Below are 20,669 nucleotides of genomic sequence, written 5' to 3'. Positions count from 1 at the left end.
TCGAACCAGCGGTTTCGCAAGTCTCTCTCTTTTTTTTTGCAGCAACAGTAACAAGTTCAAAAAGTTGCACTTGCTACAGCACCTAAATATAATGTGGGGTGAAGCAGACCGAAAATTCAAAGGGGCGGCGGTCATGATGCAGTGCGGAAATGTCATCACGGAGAAGTGCTAGAAATGTCTTGTTGGTCAACTATACTCCGGCCTTTAATCATATCAACCATAATGAATTGTTAGAAAAGCTGATGACATTTGGCATCGGGGTTATTCCTCAGCAGTTTGTGAGGTCCTCTTTACATAAAAAAAAGACGATAAGCACAAATGAATCTCTTCAAATAATCAAGTGGTAATCTAAAAACAGGCATTGCTCAAGGTAGTAGCTTAGGTCTCCTGTTGACTTCTGTTCAGGGTGTTTTTAAAAGAATTGCAGATTTTAAAAATCCTGACACCCAGGCTTCTGTCATTTTTGCATACATACTCGTATGTCAAGGTGAAAACACTAGTACCTAATTGCAGATGGTCGTCACAGAATTTCAAACTCTGAAGTGATCACGTCTGGCGTGCATGATGTGCGGCTTCTCTGTTACGTAACACCGAAACAACTCGTGACAGGGAAGTGGCGAAATTCGGAGCATTCGCAGCCAGTTTCAAGGTTGTTTTTGCTACTTGTTACTGTGTTCACCAGAGGCCACCAGAAGCGCCATATGCGCAGCCTAGACTGCTTGGTAAAATTGTGAAGAAAACTCGTTCCCGGCTTTTTAGAGTCTGTTATGTCTCGAGACGGCAGAGGAATTTGCAACACGGACGTTTGTGCACTCAAACCTAAATATAACGAACCCCGATATGCCAAAATATCAGTTATATTGAAGTAAATGAAAACTACTCCATCGATACACCTTACAACGAATTTTTTTATGTAACAAACATATTTTTGTGTTGGATGCAACTTTGTTATAATGAGGTTTGAGTGTACAAACGCCTGCGCCAATGAGCACATTCTGTATGTTGACATCTCTAAATGCGCACCGTAAGTGACCCCGCCGTCGAACATTCAATGAGAAAGCGAGTGGGACTGTCCCTTTAGGTTTATAGGCAATCTTTCTGTCGTTTGGATAAGGGCCTCTCCTGCCTTAGACTTTGACCACAATTACAGCCTAATTGCTGACATAGATTTAAAAAGCAGTGTCAGGGACCCCTTAACAGTAGTTTGTAAATCTTTCTATTTGCAGTTCGTCGTTTCCGAGCACCGGGGCAGCCACTGGCGAGCCTTGAAAACAATGACAACAAGCAGCGAAACAACGGCGGTGGCTACGGAAACAACCGCGGCGGTTACGGCGGAGGAGGCATGGGTGGGGCCCCCCAGATGCGTAGTGGGCCAGGAGGTGGCGGTGGATATCGCGGAGGTGCTGGACAGCAGAATGGATACGGTGGCGGAAGACCCATGCAGAACGGCTTCAACCGACCGCAGGTCAGCGTCTCTCTGGTGCAGTCTTCCTTTTTTGCGCCCCTTTTTCATTCCCCTTTAAAAGTCTACTGCGGGGTGGGTTGTGCTGTGGTCACATGAAATCGTTCATCTACATAGCGGTGAAGGTTCTTCTGCCGAGAGCGAACTCTTTCGCGAGCAAAGGTGGCAGGTCGAGTAAGAGCCCGCATGATCCAGCGGTGCCATAAGATGCGTCCCTCGTGGTTCCTCTCCTGAGTGGGCGAGACAAGCCGCTACCTCAGCACAAGCACGCTCTAATATCAAATAAGGAAAACAAGCAGTAATATTGAAAGCCTTCAGTGGCTTGTCATGACTTCATGCATTTGCATGAGCTGCCGCAGTTCTCTGCCTTCTTTGCCTTTTGTCCGTATTGCAAACGAAGAAATTTCTTCAAGCCAATCGCAATGTGTATCTTGCGTTGTACACTTGAACGATTGAAACGTATAAGCAGAGTGCATGTTTTTTTTTTTTTTGTGCATAAGTGGTGTCTTGGTGGCTACATTTTTATGGGGGCAAGAAGCAAGGGCACTCTTTCAAAAAGAAACAAAAACAAAGCTCCAGGGTGTCAAAATCAACCAGTATTTCTCCAGCTGTGGTTCTAGTGCACGATACTTTGGAATTTTTGCAGTGAAAGCAGTTATGAGATCACAACTCGGGTCGCGCCTCACCGTAGTTGTCCGCCAATGTCCGTAACCACATTGCACGAAATTAGAAAAAAAACAACTAGCGCCAATGACACAGTGGAGCTCGAACCCGGGTCCGCTGGGTGCCAGCACAGTATTCCATTGAGCTACGCAGGTGCTTGTCACTTGTTGGCAAACTTGCCTTAGGCAGGCTTGATGTCGGCTAAGCAATCTCATTAATACGACTTATAAAGCATTTTAAAACGGCGAAAGAACAACCAGTCGTCGCACAATGCGAATAGCGTAACGAGTGGGCCATCCACTGCTCCAACCCATTCCATAAGCTGCTTCTTGTTTTCCTATTAATTGTGGCGCATACCCACTTCAGCCATAATTCCTCATCGTCATGCAGCCACTGCATGAACAATTGGCACAGAATTCCTTGCACTGTTTAGCGGATACCACGCTTCTCAGAAGAATGACGCTAAATAGCATAACGAATGACGGAACTTCACCAAAGATTTTTTATTAATAATGCTATAGTGGGTATCAAGCAAGTATGTTTGCAGTAGTTACCCAATGAGTTTAGAAAAGGCTCTGAAAGGCCGCTCTTCCAGCTTTCGCTGTGACTGCGCTGCACGTTACGTGCAGGCCTGGCATTTTTTAGTTGTTATTCTCAGTCTTTTTGGGATTTTGTCATACTTCATCCTAAGGTTCATATTCACCTGCGACTAGAACCAGACATGTGACCGGGACCGAAAAGGAACTCGAGGCGACCAATGTTTCACACCTGCATGCGACTTCTACCGAATTCACATTTGCTCCTATCGGGCTCTTCTTGATATTGTGCTGTAAAATGAGCTGGCGTCGTGTTCCTATGCATGCGATTGGTTCAGAGGCTTGCGACTGCAGTCACGTGACTGAAAAATCAAGCAGTGAATGACTGAGCCAAAGCAGTCGCCTTGCGACCCAAATGGCCATTCGAGACAATTTGCTACAAACTTACCCCTGTGATTCATGGTAGCTGAGTGAGCGAAAGAGCCTTAATGTTTGGGGTTGCGCTTCACTTCGTACAAAAATTACATGTCCGCAGATGCAGAACAATGGAAGCCAGCCTGCCTACCAGCGCAGCGGCCCCAGCGGCTACAACAACCAGCCGAAGCCGATGTCTGGCGGCCTGGCAGGCGGCGCTGGCAATCAGAATAGCGCAATGGCCAGTGGCGGAGGCGGCTACAAGCCAGCCCAGCAGCAGCAGCAGCAACAGGCCCAGCCACCGCCGCAACCACAGGCCGCTCAGCCTCGGCCATCTCCTCCTAACGGCACCGCCATGATGCACCACCCAACCCAGTACGGAGCGGCAGCCGGATTCCGCGCCCAGAGCATTGGTCCGCACCACGGCATGGCCCCGCAGCATTGCTACATGCCACCCCAGCACCACCAGCAGGGCTCCATGTACGCCGGCGGCTACGGACAGTACGCGCAGAACGCGGCGTACGTCCCGCCCAGCCTGTACTACCAAGTGCCGGCTTAATGCTGGCCCCCCCCATTAGGTTCTTGCTTGCGGGGTCGAAAAAACAAGGGCGTTTTGCTCTCTTTCTCTTATCTAGCCTTTTTTTTTTCGTTCCTCTTTTGCCTACTCTGTCTTAGTGACTAACTGCAGAATCTTCTTTTTGTTCTTTTTTGAAATGTTCCTCCCTTCGATGTTTCCATTCCTTTTTTTTCCTTTTGTCTCAAAGTGTGGTTGCAGCAGTGATGTTCAGCCATGTTAGCTGAAGTGCAGTGCTGAAAATCTGTATTCTATTCGGTTGAAAGCAGGCAAAAAGCAGCAATGTTTAGCAGAGGCCTTGGAGCTCGACACAGCACACCTTGTACAGCTGACATAATTTTAATTGCTTTGACAGAATGAGCAACACAGACTGAAGTTTTTTTCACGAGTGTGGCAGACACACTCCGGTGGGTTGCTGTTGTGACATCGATATCTGTTGCAGACTGTGAGACGTCACGAGCAATGCGGCACATCTGAGTAGTATGCTAGCATGACCAAGGAACTAGTGCATCAGCATTGGCTCGGCAAACTGCGACGTCGCACGCTTTGTCACAGCCGCAACATGTTGCGACTGTCTAACGGTCACAACAGACAAGGAGTTGTACATCGGCGTTAATTCTATACTCTGCAACGTTTTATGCCTTGTCGCTGCTTAAGCGTGTCTCGGCGGTCTGATAGCGCAAAAGGCAGTTGTACTTCCACGTCGGCTCTGCAAAGTGCGAGGTTCCATGTTTCGTCACACCGGAGACTTTTAACAACGCTTTGTTGCTGTGACCAACAGAAACACTTGTGAGATCGATTCTTGTCTGTGAGCTGTGACGATTTCTGGCCCTGTCAAAGCTGATGTGTTGCTATGGCCAAGTGATGTGACCCACATGCTTTTTTTTTTGTTCATTACATGCAGTGCGGTGACGTTTGGAATCTCTTGGGAAAACGTGTGGCTGTCTTGTGATTTGTGTAGGTGAACGCGACAGTTGCGCAGAGTAGGCTCACGTCATCTACGATGATCGTGGCACGAAGCTAGTGCTTAAGGCAAAGTGAATGAGAAATTTAGGGCCCAATGTTCGCGTTCGGATGTTCTTTTGTGCTGGTTCTCGTGTGCGCGGTCGGCAATTTTTTGTTCATTTTTTATGTCACACATCCTGCTAGCAGTTGCGCGTTCTTCTTTACCATACCTTTATTCACTGCAGCCGAAATCTGTTATACAGAATGTCCAAACTCGAATTCGTGCCTACAAGATTCGCAGCCGGCATCGCAGTGCACGTGAACAGCTGCCACCGTAGTTTCATGACACGCTGAAAGTTGAACACACACTCACTCGGCCGGCGTAGATTGTCAGCGCCGAGTTGACTGTTCGTGCAGAAACGTCTTGGAACCTCTGGAGAACAGATTTTGTCGTCAATCTCTGCACTGCATTTCTTTCTCATGGTCATTTTTTGTCGCCTCCCTGCTGCTGCCGCTCGTGAGGGTATTTCTCTGGTCATCGTCGTCGCCACCTTCTGCTGATGCTGGAATGACGTTTTGTTTCCTGGGAGCATCTTATTGGTCCCTTTTCACCACCAGTTCCTTATTTCTCGCGATTTTGTTTTGTCGTGGCGTGTCGCGGCCGCTGCTTGAAAACTTTGTCACTGACAAGTCGCGTCGCCTCTGAAGGAGATTTTTCTTTTTGTTGTTGTTGTAGTTCCTTTGCTGCAACTGTGGGACATCGGTTATGTATAGTAAACGCTCAGGGGTCCAGTAAATCGAGGCGATTTCATTGTGCAAATGGACAAAACAGCGAAAGAAAGCTCGAAATGTACAAAGATTTGCGAAAGCAACACAAAAAAAAATAGGACTGCGCCTTTTTTTCACCAGAGCTCCGTCCCACGCCTCGCGCTCATCTGCGTGGCAATCCAACGCGGCTTCGTCGGGAAAGAGCCTGCGGAGGTAGCGTATTCCACTCTCGATGTGGTGTCTCAAGGGAGGAACGGTACCACTCTCCAATTGCCTCACGGGGTTTCGTGCAGAGACTTTTTCGCGTGTGCTCGGAGAAAATGGGCTTTTTTCTACTTTCGACACGTTTAAAGTAAAAGATGGTAGCAGTATCAACAAATGCATGTACTGCCACTTCATTGTTTGTAAACGTCAGTGGTTGGGGAACTGTTTGTCTCTACAGAAATGTTCTTTGAAGTGAAGTGAGAGTTATGTAATGATTGTTCTTTTCGTACCTGTCCTATAAGAAAGTCCTTTTTTGGAAGATACTGCTTTGTTATCTGATGTAAAACTAAATGCTGGGAGCGTTGATCACTCTCGTTTGCCGCCGCGTGTGCGGGGTCATCGGACCCCTCGCCCCATCATTGCCTTTTTTGAGTGCATTTCGGTCGTGCCGTTTCATGAGCGGCCACTCTGGGAAGCAAGAGCCAATGCACGTTTAGTTGCACGTTCCTTTCAGAAACCACACTTCCTGTTGGTTGTTGGTTTCGCATTGCGCAGGCATGCCACAAAGCCGGGCATACTGCGCACGTGTTGTCTATGGTGCTCGACTATGGCTGCACTCACTCGACTCGGGATTTGACTGCGCTGTCAGAGGACAAGCCGTAGGGAGAGAGCACAGTTCGAAAGCCGGGAAGCTTTCAACCATCGTCTCGACTCTGGATTTTACCATGGTACTTGAGCTCAAGCCACGAGTCTATGCTTCCATAGCAGTTCAAAAGCGATGGCATCATCGTAGGTTTCTCGAGCTTGGGAAAGAGAGCTTGGGGACGTGAATTTTTTTTTAAACTCTCTGGATGTTAACTCCAGATAAGACTGTGATATCAAAAATAGGCTTTGTAGATTTTTCCAAGGTCTTATATTTCTCAAGTCCTGAACCAAATGGGGCAGCATCGTCCCACTGCATTTCTGTGTGAGCCACGGCGGCACAGCACTTTTGCGGGCTTGCCCAAGTCTGTAGATAAATGCAATCATCATAGTCGTCTTCGTGCGCACTGCGTCTGAAGTGCGCACTCGTTCAGGACACACATCAGAGAGAGCATCGGTGCCGCGCTTTCGGTCGAATCGTGTTGTTCCATCGAGCAAGGGCTTTCAGGCAAGTTATGGGTTGCACGAACTTGTCCCAACATCGCGGTGTTTGTTTTCAGCGGCAAAGTTGGTTACAGATCTTCGTCCGCACGCTCGGGGCGGACTTTGTATTAGTGCGAGAGCGCAGTTTTTAAGCTTTTCATTTTAACTCTCGCTTACTGCTCGAACGGGTAAGATGGCGGACTTGTGCATTGCTTGAGTGACCGACATCTTTAGGCGTTTTTTATCGTGGGGCACACTGAACATTCTCCCACTTCTTGTCCCGCCTTTGCCGCGAGCCAATCCATTTCGCGGCTGTCGTGGCTAGGAGGGCACAGCGGGTGTTTTTAATGTGAACACAACTTCATCATGCCCTTCTGCTTCGATGTCATCGAGGGAGGGAGGTTCCGCATTCACTCCAGGGTAGCGAGAGTGTCTCTCGGCAGCATTCTTCAACACATTCTTTTCTTCTGACATTGGGGTAAGGGGGTAGGGGAAAGAAACTGTCGGGAGGCAAGTGCAGGAAGCGGACCTGTGCATGCTCGACTCGGTGGTTACCTGCCGGCGCAAGTTAGCGCTGCTCGTGGGACTCTTTGTAGCTCGAAACTCTGGTTCTGACCATTTTTTTTTTTTTTTAGCAAGAGAGAGACTGCTGCGTTAGCACTTCTGCCTTCACATGGCATTTGCAGCCAGTCGACATGTGGCATCTAATCTGCCACGCTCATTTTTGGACCCATGATAAGTTCGTCATCAAATCCACGAAGGGTTCAGTCGATAATGAGGAAGGAATCATCGGTGTCTTCGGCGCAGACCCTTAGCATACATTAATACATTGTTCAACGCAGCCACGGTGTCGGGGTGTGTCAAAAGGACTGTGGCCCATGAACGACGTTGGGTCGTTCCCAGTCAGACCGGTTTTTTTTTTTTTTTTTTTTTTGTACAGTTTGCGTCCCATGCAATGTTTCACAAGGTTCTTCTTCTGGGTGAGTTTTCTTCTTCGAGAAGCAGGCGCGTGCGCTCTGGCCATTGAGCTCATCATCGCGCTGCATCAATCACCTGTTCTGGACAGCCGTCATAGACTGGAGAGGGATATCAGGTGATCACCAATGTCACATGACTAAAAAAAAAAAAAACCTCGCCGTCGCCCAAAGTCTAGCTCCAGAGGCACGATAGATTGTTTTGGGAGGTCAGCGGCAGCATGAGTGGCCCCCTAGCGGAGCTGAACACATTGAGTCTAAGTTTTTCATGCTCGGTGACCATTATTCTCTTTATTTTAATCTGTGCTGGAGAACCTTCTGCCAGCAAACCGATTGCCTCTCCCTGTATTTCGCGTTCTCCACGAATCCGGTGTGTGCGTGTGTGCTTGCGACTGTAGATCACCGTGACGGTCGCTTGTGACCGTAAGTCGCTGAGTCGGTCACGTGCGTGACCTCTACATTGAAGCCTTACTGTCCTTTTTGCTTTTTTTAGCCGTCCATTCTCTTGATTTTCTCAACTGTTTTCACGTTGTGTAGTCTGAGAGCATTTCTGCCTGGGATTTACACTGCTGGCAGCAACCTTCTTGGTGTGTAACCGCCTCTTTTTCTGTCCGTAATTAGCATAGATGTCAGAGCAAGAAAAAAAACTTATTCCAGTCCACCTGGTTTCACTGGAGTTTACGCCAATTCGCCGAGTTGACAAGACTAGATCCTCGGTGTCTGGCGCTTCCTTCTCTCCTGAATTCTCGTTTGTAGTAAGTCGTGTTATAAGAAAAAAAAAGACGTGACCTGCTGCAAAAAAAAAAAATTCTGTGTCGTGCGTGCAATTTCTGGTCTTGTAGACTCGTGTATGCAGTTTTACTTTTTGTTCTCGGTGATAAGAGTGTTGGTGACTCCAAGTTCGTCTTCGTTATCTCTCTCAAGGAACATGTATTCATGGCACTTCATTTTTTCTTGCAAGGTGGCGTTGCCCGAGTGTCTCAGTAGTCCACCTTTCAGTTTATGGAACACTCCGTGCTTTAGTTACACAAGTTTTGTTCTGCAAGTTTTTTTCCGCATCTGGAACCAATATTTTTGTCCTTGGCAGTGTTGTAGGTGTTCGTTGCTTTTTCCTTATTCTCTTAGGTGCACGAAATAATATAAAAGCTGTGTGCTTGTGTAAGTGTAACCTGTTCCTATAGTTAACTTGGACGCCTCAAGTTGTGGGGAGGGGGGGGAAAACGGTACGCATGGAAATTGATCTATCATCCATGGCTCATTTACCATCGCCAACAGCAAAGTTTGGCGGGAAGGACGACATGGTGGGAGTTCTTGTACATACCTTGTATATAAAAGCGATTGTGTACCAAAGCTGCGCCACCAGGTTGTTGCTTCTCAACCGAGGGAGAAGAAAAAAATTGCACTGGCTCACCCTCTTCTCACCGTGGAAGAACTGAGGCTCATATTTTGTCACGTTTAGAAAGAGTTGTGGAGAAATAAAGAGAAAAATGTGCAAACAGCTCTCAAGTTGTTCGTTTTTTTTTTTAACGCCACTTTCCACGGGCTGCCAATGGTGCCCGATGCGGTGTAGTTCTAAGTAAGCACTGAAGTGTGTGTGTGAAACAGTTCATATCAAGAGTGCTTAGGGTGTAGCTATACGAAATCATTTTTACTGCCCCCCACCCCCCTTCAGTTTTTTGTTCAACACAAGGTCCAACTTCTGCTTTCTGTATTTACTGAAGTTTAAAATGCCAGTGCTCAGAACACCGTTTCAAAGTAAACTTTTATTGCTCTCTCTCCACGACGATTCTCCCACAGAACCGAGCAGCCATGCACTAAGTGGATCACGAGAAGTATCGAAAAATGGTGCAAGGGGGGGGGCACTTATTTAAGGGTCGGAGAATCTATAAAATACCGACAAATTCTTTTTCTGAAATGTGTTGCTGTCAGCATGATGGCACTGCACATTTTTCGCTGCAGTGTGTGTTGAATTAGAGGCTCCTCATTACCGACCAGTCTCCGTTTCGGTTTTAGAGAGCTCCAAAAAACAAGCCTTTGAGTGGAACTAGTGCCAGCTAGTGTGTGCAAGGCTCGACCTCGTCAGCAGACAGAACAGTGACTCACTTCTGCACGGTCCGAATGAACAGGTCCTCCTCTCAAACGTAGCAGCAGTCTCTCCAAATGCAAAAATTAACGCTTGCCAATGGCCGTGTGCTTGCCAGAAGCTGCCAAGTTACGGTCTGCTGGTGCAGAAGCTGGAAAATTAAAGAAAATGGCGTCTTAACTTATTGAAGCATAGTCTGCGTGAACGAAGTAGGGAGGTCACCAAGGTTGCCCTTGAGGTTGTCAATAGCGCCAGGGAGTGGATCGCTCATGCAAACTTCAAAATCAATGTAAGAAACCATCCAAGCCATATTTGCTGTTCATATTCTGGAAGTGATGCATGCTCACGGGCCTTGATCCCACAGGATATCTCTGCTGCGAAATTTTGTGTAAGTGCCCCTTAAGTTTATTTACTTACCTCTGAGGGGCGAGCTGTTAGGCAAGCTGCTAACGTGTGAGGGTAGAAATGGGAGCAAATACAAATTTCTAATTACTTTTAATTTTAATTGTGTGAACTTTGCTATGTAAATAAACTGGTCTTGGGGCATAAATGGCGTCCTATATTTCGACATTGAGGTAGCTGCACGTATAGCATGTCGCTTCTTGCACATCACTGACTGACCGATCATCACATAAATTGTCTGCTACAACTATGTCTTGCGGCTTAATTCGCGAAAACTAGTCTAGAAGTGGCTTCTGTAGGTTCTGCGTGCATAGTGTGAGGCGATGTCCATTCATTCCAGCGTCCGCCTGCCGATTCGAACAATTTTAACATGATAGCATTAAAGAGCTCGTTTCGCAGAAATTCTGTGGTAGGTGTCCTTTGTTGGGAGTGAAAGACCATCTGGTCTGTGAGCGAAAAATCAAGAAGTATGCAAATAAGAAATAAAGATTGCTGGGTACGAGAGAGGATTGAACCCAGGCCGCTGGGTGGCAAGCAGCTAGGTGTTCTACCACACATCCACGTGTCTGGTTGAAATTGTAGTCAAAATAACTTGCTCGACCTGCCTGGAAATACAGTGAAAATAGCATTCATGCTTTACAAGCACATGCGTCCTGTATACAAGCTCCTTCACACAACGTAATATCACTAATATTCTATGCTGGTAGCGTACGTTGCTGTCAGGCATCAGAACATGTGGTTATCATAACTACTTCGTACTTCAAAAAAATGGCCCCTCCCTTGCAAAAGACACATGTTACTGCACATATTCCCTTAAAGGGCCCGTAAACCAACCCCGACAATACGAAGAACGAGGGCGTCATTCTCCCTCAGCGTCTCCCGTCCTATAGTGACATGATTCACGACGCCGGCTGTTTGTTCACGTGACGTCGAAAAGAAGTAAGCTCTCGATTGGTCAATATACAACAGATGTCTGTTGCGAATTGTCGCGCGCCTGGTTTTTCCATGCACTTGCACACTCGCTCCGAGTTTTTTCGCACGACTGTTGTGCGCGATACACTGATTTCGCAGTTTGTTTTCTGGGCATTGCGACCACACAAAGGAAGGTATAGCAACGTCTAGTCGAAAAGCACCAAACCCTGACAGGCTCAACACTGCAGTGCTGACAGTGGACGTCCTTTTGGAAGAACTAAATGGCGAGAAGGATATAGCACTTGTAGGAAAGGTAGCGAAGGCGAGAAGTAAACTTGCCGCGGCTTAGGGGCCCTTTGAGATCACGTAGTGGGTGCATAGCAAGTTCGAAAACATTTCGCATGCATACATAATTTTTCATTGTTTAAAGAATGCTACTCATTACACAGAATTCAGCCATACGTGAAAGCTTCACTGTCATAAGCCACTGTCAACTGTTTCGATTACATTGTAGTAGTCCACAATTTAAACTTCAGTAACATATCATACAGTAAAAAGTATTTATTTCAAGTTCATTTCAGTTATTAGTACAGAAAAGGGAACATCGTACAAAATAAATATACAGGAGGAGGTCCGAAAACGCCAGGCTGCAGGGGGACCTCCTGTTTAAAATAGGATAACAAAAACTACTCAATTAGCGGTAACAGTGAAAACAGGAAAATTTGGTATGCAATAAGTGGTTGAAGTAAACAGGGCATTACTATCGCGTTCAAGTCTTGAAGGCGAAGCTTAAGGGTTCCCGAATTTTTTATAGTCCCCTTGGGAAGTTTGAATTAAGGAGCTTTTATTGTAAAAGTGCAGCCAAACTAAACTATTGCTTCTCATGCACACAGGTGCCATCAACAGAGCAGTAGGTCATACCGTCCAATCAAATGGACAATTCACAAATGTGCAGTTACCATTGCAAATTGGTACTTCTCGACGAATGCAATCCATACTAAACGGATACATTAGGGGGAATGCAGGCACTATCCAAACTAAATTAGCACATCTGAAGTGCGCACGCGCAGTTACCATCTTTGGCTTCACAGTCGCATCATTGGTACACAAGTTCCACCTACAATAATTCTCACTACTCATGAACACAGCTATAGTGTCATAAAAGCCAAACGGAGAAGTGGTTGGGCACAATAGGCATATACTAAACGGACACACTCTTGTGTACATGTACCATCCGGACTAGATGGACACATCTCAAGTGTGCAGTTTCTTTCTCTAGCTTGGTAGTCGAGCCTTGAGTAAACAAGTGCCGCCAAAACGATACTGACAGCTCCGTGTAAACGAGTACCACCAAAACCAAATGGACAAGTGCTTGTGTACCATCCAAGCGAAAGGACAATTCATAAATGTGCAGTTACCTTGGTTCATCAGTACTTCTCAAGAGGAGAGGTGCTATACATACTAAACGGACACACGGGTGAAGTGCAGATGCTCTCCAAACTGAATGGGCACATATCAAGCGTGCAGTTACCATCTCTAGCTTCACAGTAACATCTTGGGTACACAAATTCTACCAAAACAAAATTTTCATTTCTCATGAGTACGGGTGCCATCAAAGCCAAATAAATAAATGGTTGGGTACAATTTAAGCAATTGGGCACTTTTCAAGTGTGCAGTAATTGTAAACGGGCATATACTAAATGGACGCACTCATATGTACGTACGTACATGTACCATCTAAATGAAATGTACTCATTTCAAGTTTGTAGTTATTATCCTTAGCTTGACGGTTACGTCTTGAGTATGCAAGTGCCACGCAAACTAAACTCACTCTCGTTGTGTTCAGGCGTGAGCAAAAGTATGCAGACCATGGGATCGCATGGCAGAACGTATCAGTGCGCGATCTACTGACGTGACATTTACTGGGGTGTATGCACATCTAGTCGTTATCAGGTTGTCTCTCAGATCGATTTTTTTTACAGTATTATGGAGCTCGTAGCCAAAATGACAATTGAGTGTCGCTTTTTTCGTTCCGTTGAATCTGCGCCATTCGTTTACGTAGCGGTTGCGGCAGAGCCAGTTCAAGCGCCAGGATCGTGTTGTTTCTTACGCCGGCTGGTTCGCCTAAGCATAGCTAGTGTCATATAACCTAATGAAGCCAAGCGTACAAAATTGTGTTTTCTCAGCCCAGCTTGCCTGTGTTGCGTGAAACCAAGTTAAGTTTAATTAGCCTATTTAAGCGTAGCCAAAACTAATCAAGCCTAGATGAGCATGATATCGCCTAAAACAGACTGGCATAAGTAGGTTTAATTAGGCTGATTCTAATCAAATCTATTCTAGCTTGCTGTCTTTATGTTAAGACAAGTTGAGCTAAGCTTATGAGCCCAGGTGAGTCGAGGTAAGTATTGCCAATCGTAATTAGACATATTTGATGATCGTATCACTTCTTATGGCCAAGTATAATTTGTCTAAATAAGGCAAACCTAATTGTGACAAAGTAATCTAAGGCGAGTCCCCATGAGCCCAGAAAAGCCAAGCCCAGGAAGAGACCAATTACTCCTTGCCGACTCGATACTAAATAAGCTGATATAGGTTTAACAAACATTGATTGAGACACAGATATCTGATTAACACTTTGAAACGCCATGTACACAATTGTGTACATTACTCGTCTTCACTATTTGCATCAAGCAGATGTTAAAAAAGAGCAAGATATTTTATACTTTGGATGAATTGAACCTCCTTCATAATAAATTAGTGTCTGCTTAATCTCCTTTTGCCGTGTGCAGATACAAATGATCACTTTTCTGAAGGCACTACCACGTTTGACGAGTTGCGCGACGTGCCCCTTCCTGCGAGCAATGTGAAAAGAATTTTTCTGTGCTCAAAATGAACATAACACAAAATAAATTTGTACTACATTCCTTGCCTGAGAGCTTATTTTATTTGTCAAAAGTAAGCATCTATGACTTTATGGTAAAAAGATATTCAATTAAAAGGTAATTCAGATGAGTTGTTATAACACCCCTGAATTCAAAAATTATCTCCTTATTTTTGTCGCAATGGCACATTTAGTGCCTTGCAGTAATGTTGTAGCAATTTGATAGATTTACAAACAGTTCTTCGTTGGTGACGTCTGAAAGGGTTAAGCAACAGATTTCTCAGGCTTACTTACCAAGACATAATTTTCATGATTCTGCGACATCAAATAACTCAGGTTGGCTTAATTCGATGTCACACATTATTCAAACATACTTATAATCGGTCCTAATTTTAATATATAATATAGCTTAACACAACTCTATTCGGTAAGCAGCAATTAGTATCTTCCTTAGCTTGGAATCTATGTGCTCATGAAAATTTACTTCAATTTAATTAATTAAGTTTCATTACATATGGCTTAAAAAGGCCTACTTGTTCTACCATTAGTTGTGGCAATGCCATGATCAATCATGCTAAATCAAATTGCTTTACACCTACCTTAGGGCAAAATAATTAGCTCAGTTATGCATAATTAGTGAAATAATGTCACTTGATACTCCTGTTTATGGGGCGTTTGGTTGGACCTCTGGCTAATTAATCTGACAGAGTTAGTATTCGTCCTAATTATCCCTAATTAGGCCCCGCCATGGTGGTCTAGTGGCTAAGGTACTCGGCTGCTGACCTGCAGGTCGCGGGTTCGAATCCCGGCTGTGGCGGCTGCATTTCCGATGGAGGCGAAAATGTTGTAGGCCCGTGTACTCAGATTTGGGTGCACGTTAAAGAACCCCAGGTGGTCAAAATTTCCGGAGCCCTCCACTACGGCGTCTCTCATAATCATATGGTGGTTTTGGGACGTTAAACCCCACAAATCAATCAATTAATTATCCCTAATTAGACCTAAAGTTTAGTGCCGAGTAGGTATAAAGTAGTCTTCTGTATGGGCTTGGCTTCTCTAGGCTCATAGGAAATTCAGCTTGAATTAATTGGCCACGATTAGGTTCGCCTTATTCCGTCTACTTATGCTGGGTTAAATTAAGGGACCCCATGATCAACTAAGCCGAATTGGCTTTGGCTATAATTACCTCGGCTCATCTAAGCTTAAATTCGAAGTTAAGCTTAGATGAGCTGAGGTAACTATAGCCTAGGTAACTTAGATGAACGAGGCCATGCCTAACATGAAAACAGCAAACTAGATTAGGTTTAATTAGAATCAGCTTAATGTAATCTACTTATGCTTGGCTTTATTAGTGATGCCACGCCTCAACTAGGTTTACACTTGGCTTAATTTGACTCATCTAAGTTTAACTTGACTGAATGCGACAAAGCCAAGCTGGGCTGAGAAAACTTGCATTATATGCTTGTACGTATGCATTAGGTTATATGATGTAAACTATGCTTATTTAGGCTAACTAGCCTTTCTAACAAATGATGCAAGCCCAGGGCTTGACCCCCCCCCCTTCCCCGCCATCCCGCAGCCCCAACGTAAAAGAACGACATGGATTCGATAGAGCAATGAAAGCAACATCCAGTTGTCGCTTTGGCTACGAGCGCTGTAACCCCATCAGACAAGGCGACATGAGAGGCCACCTGATAACGACGAGACGGTGCACCGCAGCAGGCATCAAATTGCAAGATGGCATGTCGATGCATTCTGCTATGCCATCCCGTGGTCTGCAGACTCTTGCTCATGCCTCTACAGTTACCAATAAGACCAAACAGACACGTGGCTAAAAACTATCCAAGCAAACGGACAATTCAGAAATGTGCAGGTACCATTACAAATGGGTACTTCTCAAGTATATAGACGCTATACCTGCTAAATGGACACAGCCATGTGTGCAGGCACATTTCACACTAAATAGACACAACTAAAGCGTGCAGTTACCATCTTTTGCTTTACGGTTGCATCTTGAGTATAAACAGAACTGTCACTTTTCATGGATACAGGCTTGATCGAAACCAAATTGACGAGTGGCAACCATGCAAACAAATGGACAATTTTCAATGAGCAGATACCATTGCCAATAAGTACTTCTCAAGTGTAGGGTTATCATCCAAACTGAACTCACATCTATTTGTGCAGGTACCTTCCAATTAGAATGGACTCATCTCACGTGTGCAGTTACCATCTTTAGCTTGATGATTATGTCTTGAGTATACAAGTACCAAATATACAAAAACTGTCACTTCTCATGTGTACAGTTACCATTAAGACCGAATGAACAAGTGGCTGCGTACCATCTAGGCAAATGGACAATTCACAAATGTGCAGGTACCATTGCAAATGGGAACTTCTGAAGTATAGAGGTGTTATCCATACTAAACAGACACACTCATGAGTGCAGGTACCATCCAGTCTCAAGCATGCAGTTACAATCTTTTGTTTGATGGTTATGTCTTGAATATTAACAAATTGTCTTTTCTCATGCGTACAGGCCCCATCGAGACCATATTAACAAGTGAATGGCTACTATCTAAGCAAACGGACAATTCTGAAATGTGCTGGTACCACTGAAATTAAGTACCTCTCAATTATAGAGGTGCTCAACTATATCAAAGTGCTGCATCTGATTTTGAAAAAGTGAAACAGACATAGATGCATAAAATTAATATCTCGGATGTAACGTCCCAAAACCATAATACAGTAATGATATCGAGACGCTGTAGTGAAGGGCTTCGGAAAATTCGACCATCTGAGGTTCTTTAACGCGCACCCGAATCGTAGTACACGGGCCTCAAACATTCTCGCCTCCGTCGAAAAGGTATCACTGGTGCAAGACGTGCCTCTCTTCTTGAAGGGATACGCCACCAATAACTCTTGTGTTAATGTGTCAGTGCTCCTGTCTAATTGTCTTAATCGTTCAAAGCCATGGCTCACATCCGCAGGTTATACAAAGTGCAAGTAAGTGCGTATCTCCTCAATCCTCTAAGGATAATTCACGCTCCCATGCTCGGTCATTGAGACATCGCCCAGTTTGCTCCAACTCCAACTTCTTTTGTCGTGTCTCTTTTTTTCAAGTTTGTGTTATTAGGTACCCTTTGATGCTAACCAACTTTCCAAAGAACAAGTCTTGCTGTTCTTTGGTGTTGTTCTTACTAAGCTGACACATTCGTGTGTTTAGGTGCTATCCAAACTAACCGGACACATTCTAAGCCTGCATCTACTATCGTAAGCTTGACAGCAGTGGCATCTTGTTTATACGAGTGCCATCCAAACAAAACGTTCACTTCCAATGTGTACAAGTATCAGTGAATCCAAATAGAAGAGTTGGGTTCATACCACGCAAACAAATGGACAGTTCTCAAATGTGCACGTGCCATTACAGGTTAACATTTTTCAAGTATAGAGTCACCATCCAAACTGAACCGGCACACTGGTGTGTTGCCATGCTAACCAAACAGACAGGTTTCTCGATCTGGTGTAGCGTATCGCGGCAAAGGAGAGATGAAACGGCCGAGCCGGCCAACACAAGAGGAGCGCGCTAACTTGAGGGTTAGGAACGCTCACCCGATGTTCAACACTTGTGGATCTCTACTATGCAGGCACCATTCCACATGGACACATACCATACACCTAGTACCGTGCATGCTCAAGCCTCTTATCAAATACCATAAAATGCCGAGCAAGTGCCCCTACCCTCACAAGCACCCCCCTCCCTTTTTCAAGAGATCTGAAATAAGCGCCAAGTACTGGTCCGGGATCGAGCGAGCACCCACCTCTCAAACCCGGTCTGATTATTTTTCTCCGTACGGGGGACGCTTTCTCAGCATTTTACGGTGCGCAGTTACCATCCAGACTGAACAACTGCTTCTCAAGTTTACAGGTGGAATCCCAAACTAAAATAACTTCTCGGTTATACAGGTACTGTCGAAACTAAACAGTGATTGTTAACTATACAGGTACCATCCGAACTAAACAATCGCTTATTATGTATATGGGTACCTGTTTAAACCAAATGCTCACTTGTCAAGCATGGAAGCATTGCATGAAGCTAAATGATTGAAGTAGTAGTATTGAGTGTTAATGTGTTTAAAGCTGTTGATCAATGTTCTCCTTGTTTACCAGCCACCTGGTTAGATCAGTCGTAGAACAAACGCACCATTATGCATTGGTTGCAGTCTTGAACTACTTTTTCTCTAGCTGGGCTAGGGGCATAGTCAGAAATTTTTTCAGGAGGGGGGATCTTCTTGATTTCGGTGAAAGCACCCCCTTAACATTTTTCGCTCTGTATGCTGGTGGGGAGGGGGGGGGCATGGGCTTAGTGTGCCAGCCCCTGGCTGCGCAAGTGAGCTGGGTAGCCCCTTTTCCGAGAAATCGATATGATACAGGTATCCTTGGAGACAGCATATGAGTGGGTTAGATATTTATTTCGTCACCATTCCCTTATCTTTCCAAGAACACTTTTGCGCAAATAAGACAAGGTAAGTACCGTGAAAACCACTGTGCGTATGTGAGTACATCGGTCCGAGGAGAGTATTTTTATGATTCATGAGTGGTTTAGCCTATTCCAAGTAAAGATATTTGTTATATACATGAGACGTTAGAGTAGTCGGTGATAAGTATTTTGACTGCCTTGGAGTTATCGAAACAATGCTTAAATGTGACCATAATTGTATGGAAGTGTTACAGATTGAATTGTTACGATTGAAGTTTTAAAAAATTTCGGTTTCTTGAAAATGTGGTTGGGATGTGAACTTATGATTCTATGCTCGTCAGCATAATATCCAGGATGTGTGTTAATATACGTGTGAACACATTATGACAGTTTTTATATTAATTTCAGTAGAGTAATTTCAGACACACTACATAAAGTGTCTTGAGTACGTCATAAAAATCCTTTGGAAAGTTTGACCAGGTTTTGAGTACATCTTGAATACAACCAGGGCAAACTTATACTTCAAGTTTTATCATTATGTGCAAAGTGTTTCACTAAAACAAATACAGATGTAGGTGTTCATCAGAAGGAAAGTTCATCACATTACATTTTGTTCATAATTTATCTAGTGGCAGCTTGAATATAAATGATTAGCCACTAGTTGTCGTGTTTGAGGTAGCTCGTAAAACGAGACGTACTATACATCATTAATTGCAAGCTATTCTTTTTTAGATAACCATAAGTCATCAAAACATTTTTTTGTCCCTCTAGAACTCTATATGCACCTCTCTATTTAGTAATAATGTCGCCAAATTTTGTTCCGTCTATGGAAGAGCATACTTTCTGTCAGATATGAGGTGTCGTTAATGCTCAAGCTGTGTTCATTTTGCAGTACAGTATTATAAAGTATAATACGATTTGTTTTCACAAACTCGTATTTCCCTGGATAATTCAGAAGGCGCTCAATGTTATAGAATTTGCGCGACACGTGCGCCCATGTATTAATCTGAACGTGCAGCACTGTACGCCTACAACCATAGTTTCATACCATGTACGTGTAGCCCAGCTGTCATAGGGTGCCTATGAAACCCTATATACATACAACTGTTAAGCCCAAACTCCATAAGCGCGAAAATGCACGCGACAGCGACGAGCGACGCTATGAGCGACGAAACAGGGCGTTCGCGCGACGTGTCGCGTGCTCGTTTTCGCGCGATCGCTCGGTTCTCCAGATTTGGAAACCGTCGCTCATCGCCCGGAAGTGCTGGGCTCAAGCAGCCAATAGCGAAAAACCGGAAAAGACGAAGACTACACAGGTGCAAGTGACCCTGCCCGAGTCACGTATGCGCAACAAGAAATAACGCAATGTTTATTACGCATGTGCATATAAAAAGTGCTGCAAGGCAATAATAAACACTTTCCGTTTCATTACACAACAATATATCTTATTTTCAAATTGCATACCGCTTACTACGCGGTTTTCTTGGTGCGAGTAGACGGCCTCATGCCAGCAACAGTGGAATTCGCTCGCCGAAGCCGTCGCGTGAATGAGGTTTGCCTGCGCTAGCGACTGATCGCGCGACGCCGATCTACGTCGCGTCGCTCGTCGCTGTTGCGTGTATTTTCGCGCTTATGGAGTTTGGGCTTTACAAAGACTTGCTATATTCAATTTCTCGGCTCAAGCACCGCTACAGCCACTGAACTAGGCGAAATGTTACAGGTGCACCTAAATGTACCCACGATCTTGACGCAGGGTAACCCTTTTTACCCACGCGGTGCTATTAACAACCTTCGTCGGAATCCCAATAGGCCTACGAGCCTTCGCTGAGTAGTTCAACTAACCTAGGAAGCTGCGCGTCGATTAATAATACCTTCGCTGCGCGTTGAATCACCGCACGCAATCGCCATCGAAAGCTTTGAAGTGCCTTCTAGAACGACGGGTTCACTAAGGGCGAACAAAACTACGAAAGTGAGACACAACAGCCAGACAACGACAGGTTTATTACGCATAAAACGCGGGCGGCGCAAGCAAAAAGAAAGAAAAAGGAAAGGACAGCGATAAATCATGCGCACGCCCTTGAACAATTATCAGCCGAAACGCTTGGCGAGCAACGCAGCTGCTGCTCACGCATGGAAGTCGACGGTGAATGCATGCGATCACGTGCCTCTTCCGTCGTCTCCGAGCACGAAGGTTTGATGGTTCGAGCCACGGTTCGACCCATAGAGTTTCCATGGTTCGAGCGCGAGCT

The 20,669-nt window shown here is 45.1% G+C and overlaps 1 protein-coding gene across 1 annotated transcript in view; it reads left to right on the top strand.

The window, feature by feature from the left end:
- The window catches only part of LOC119180189 (putative ATP-dependent RNA helicase DDX5), a 33,855-nt gene extending 30,133 nt beyond the window's left edge, over positions 1-3,722 (top strand). Inside the window, exons 15-16 of the mRNA XM_037431331.2 lie at positions 1,227-1,465; positions 3,197-3,722. Coding sequence (XP_037287228.1) covers positions 1,227-1,465; positions 3,197-3,634 — 677 coding nt within the window. The 3' untranslated portion in view covers positions 3,635-3,722. The remainder of the gene's footprint in view (positions 1-1,226; positions 1,466-3,196) is intronic.
- Positions 3,723-20,669: the final 16,947 nt, after the last annotated feature.

The sequence above is a fragment of the Rhipicephalus microplus genome, chromosome 7, assembly GCF_043290135.1.
Source record: "Rhipicephalus microplus isolate Deutch F79 chromosome 7, USDA_Rmic, whole genome shotgun sequence".
NCBI classification, from domain to species: Eukaryota; Metazoa; Arthropoda; class Arachnida; order Ixodida; family Ixodidae; genus Rhipicephalus; species Rhipicephalus microplus.
Note: the sequence above shows the minus strand (reverse complement) of the source record. Positions and strands in the feature narration are given on the sequence as shown.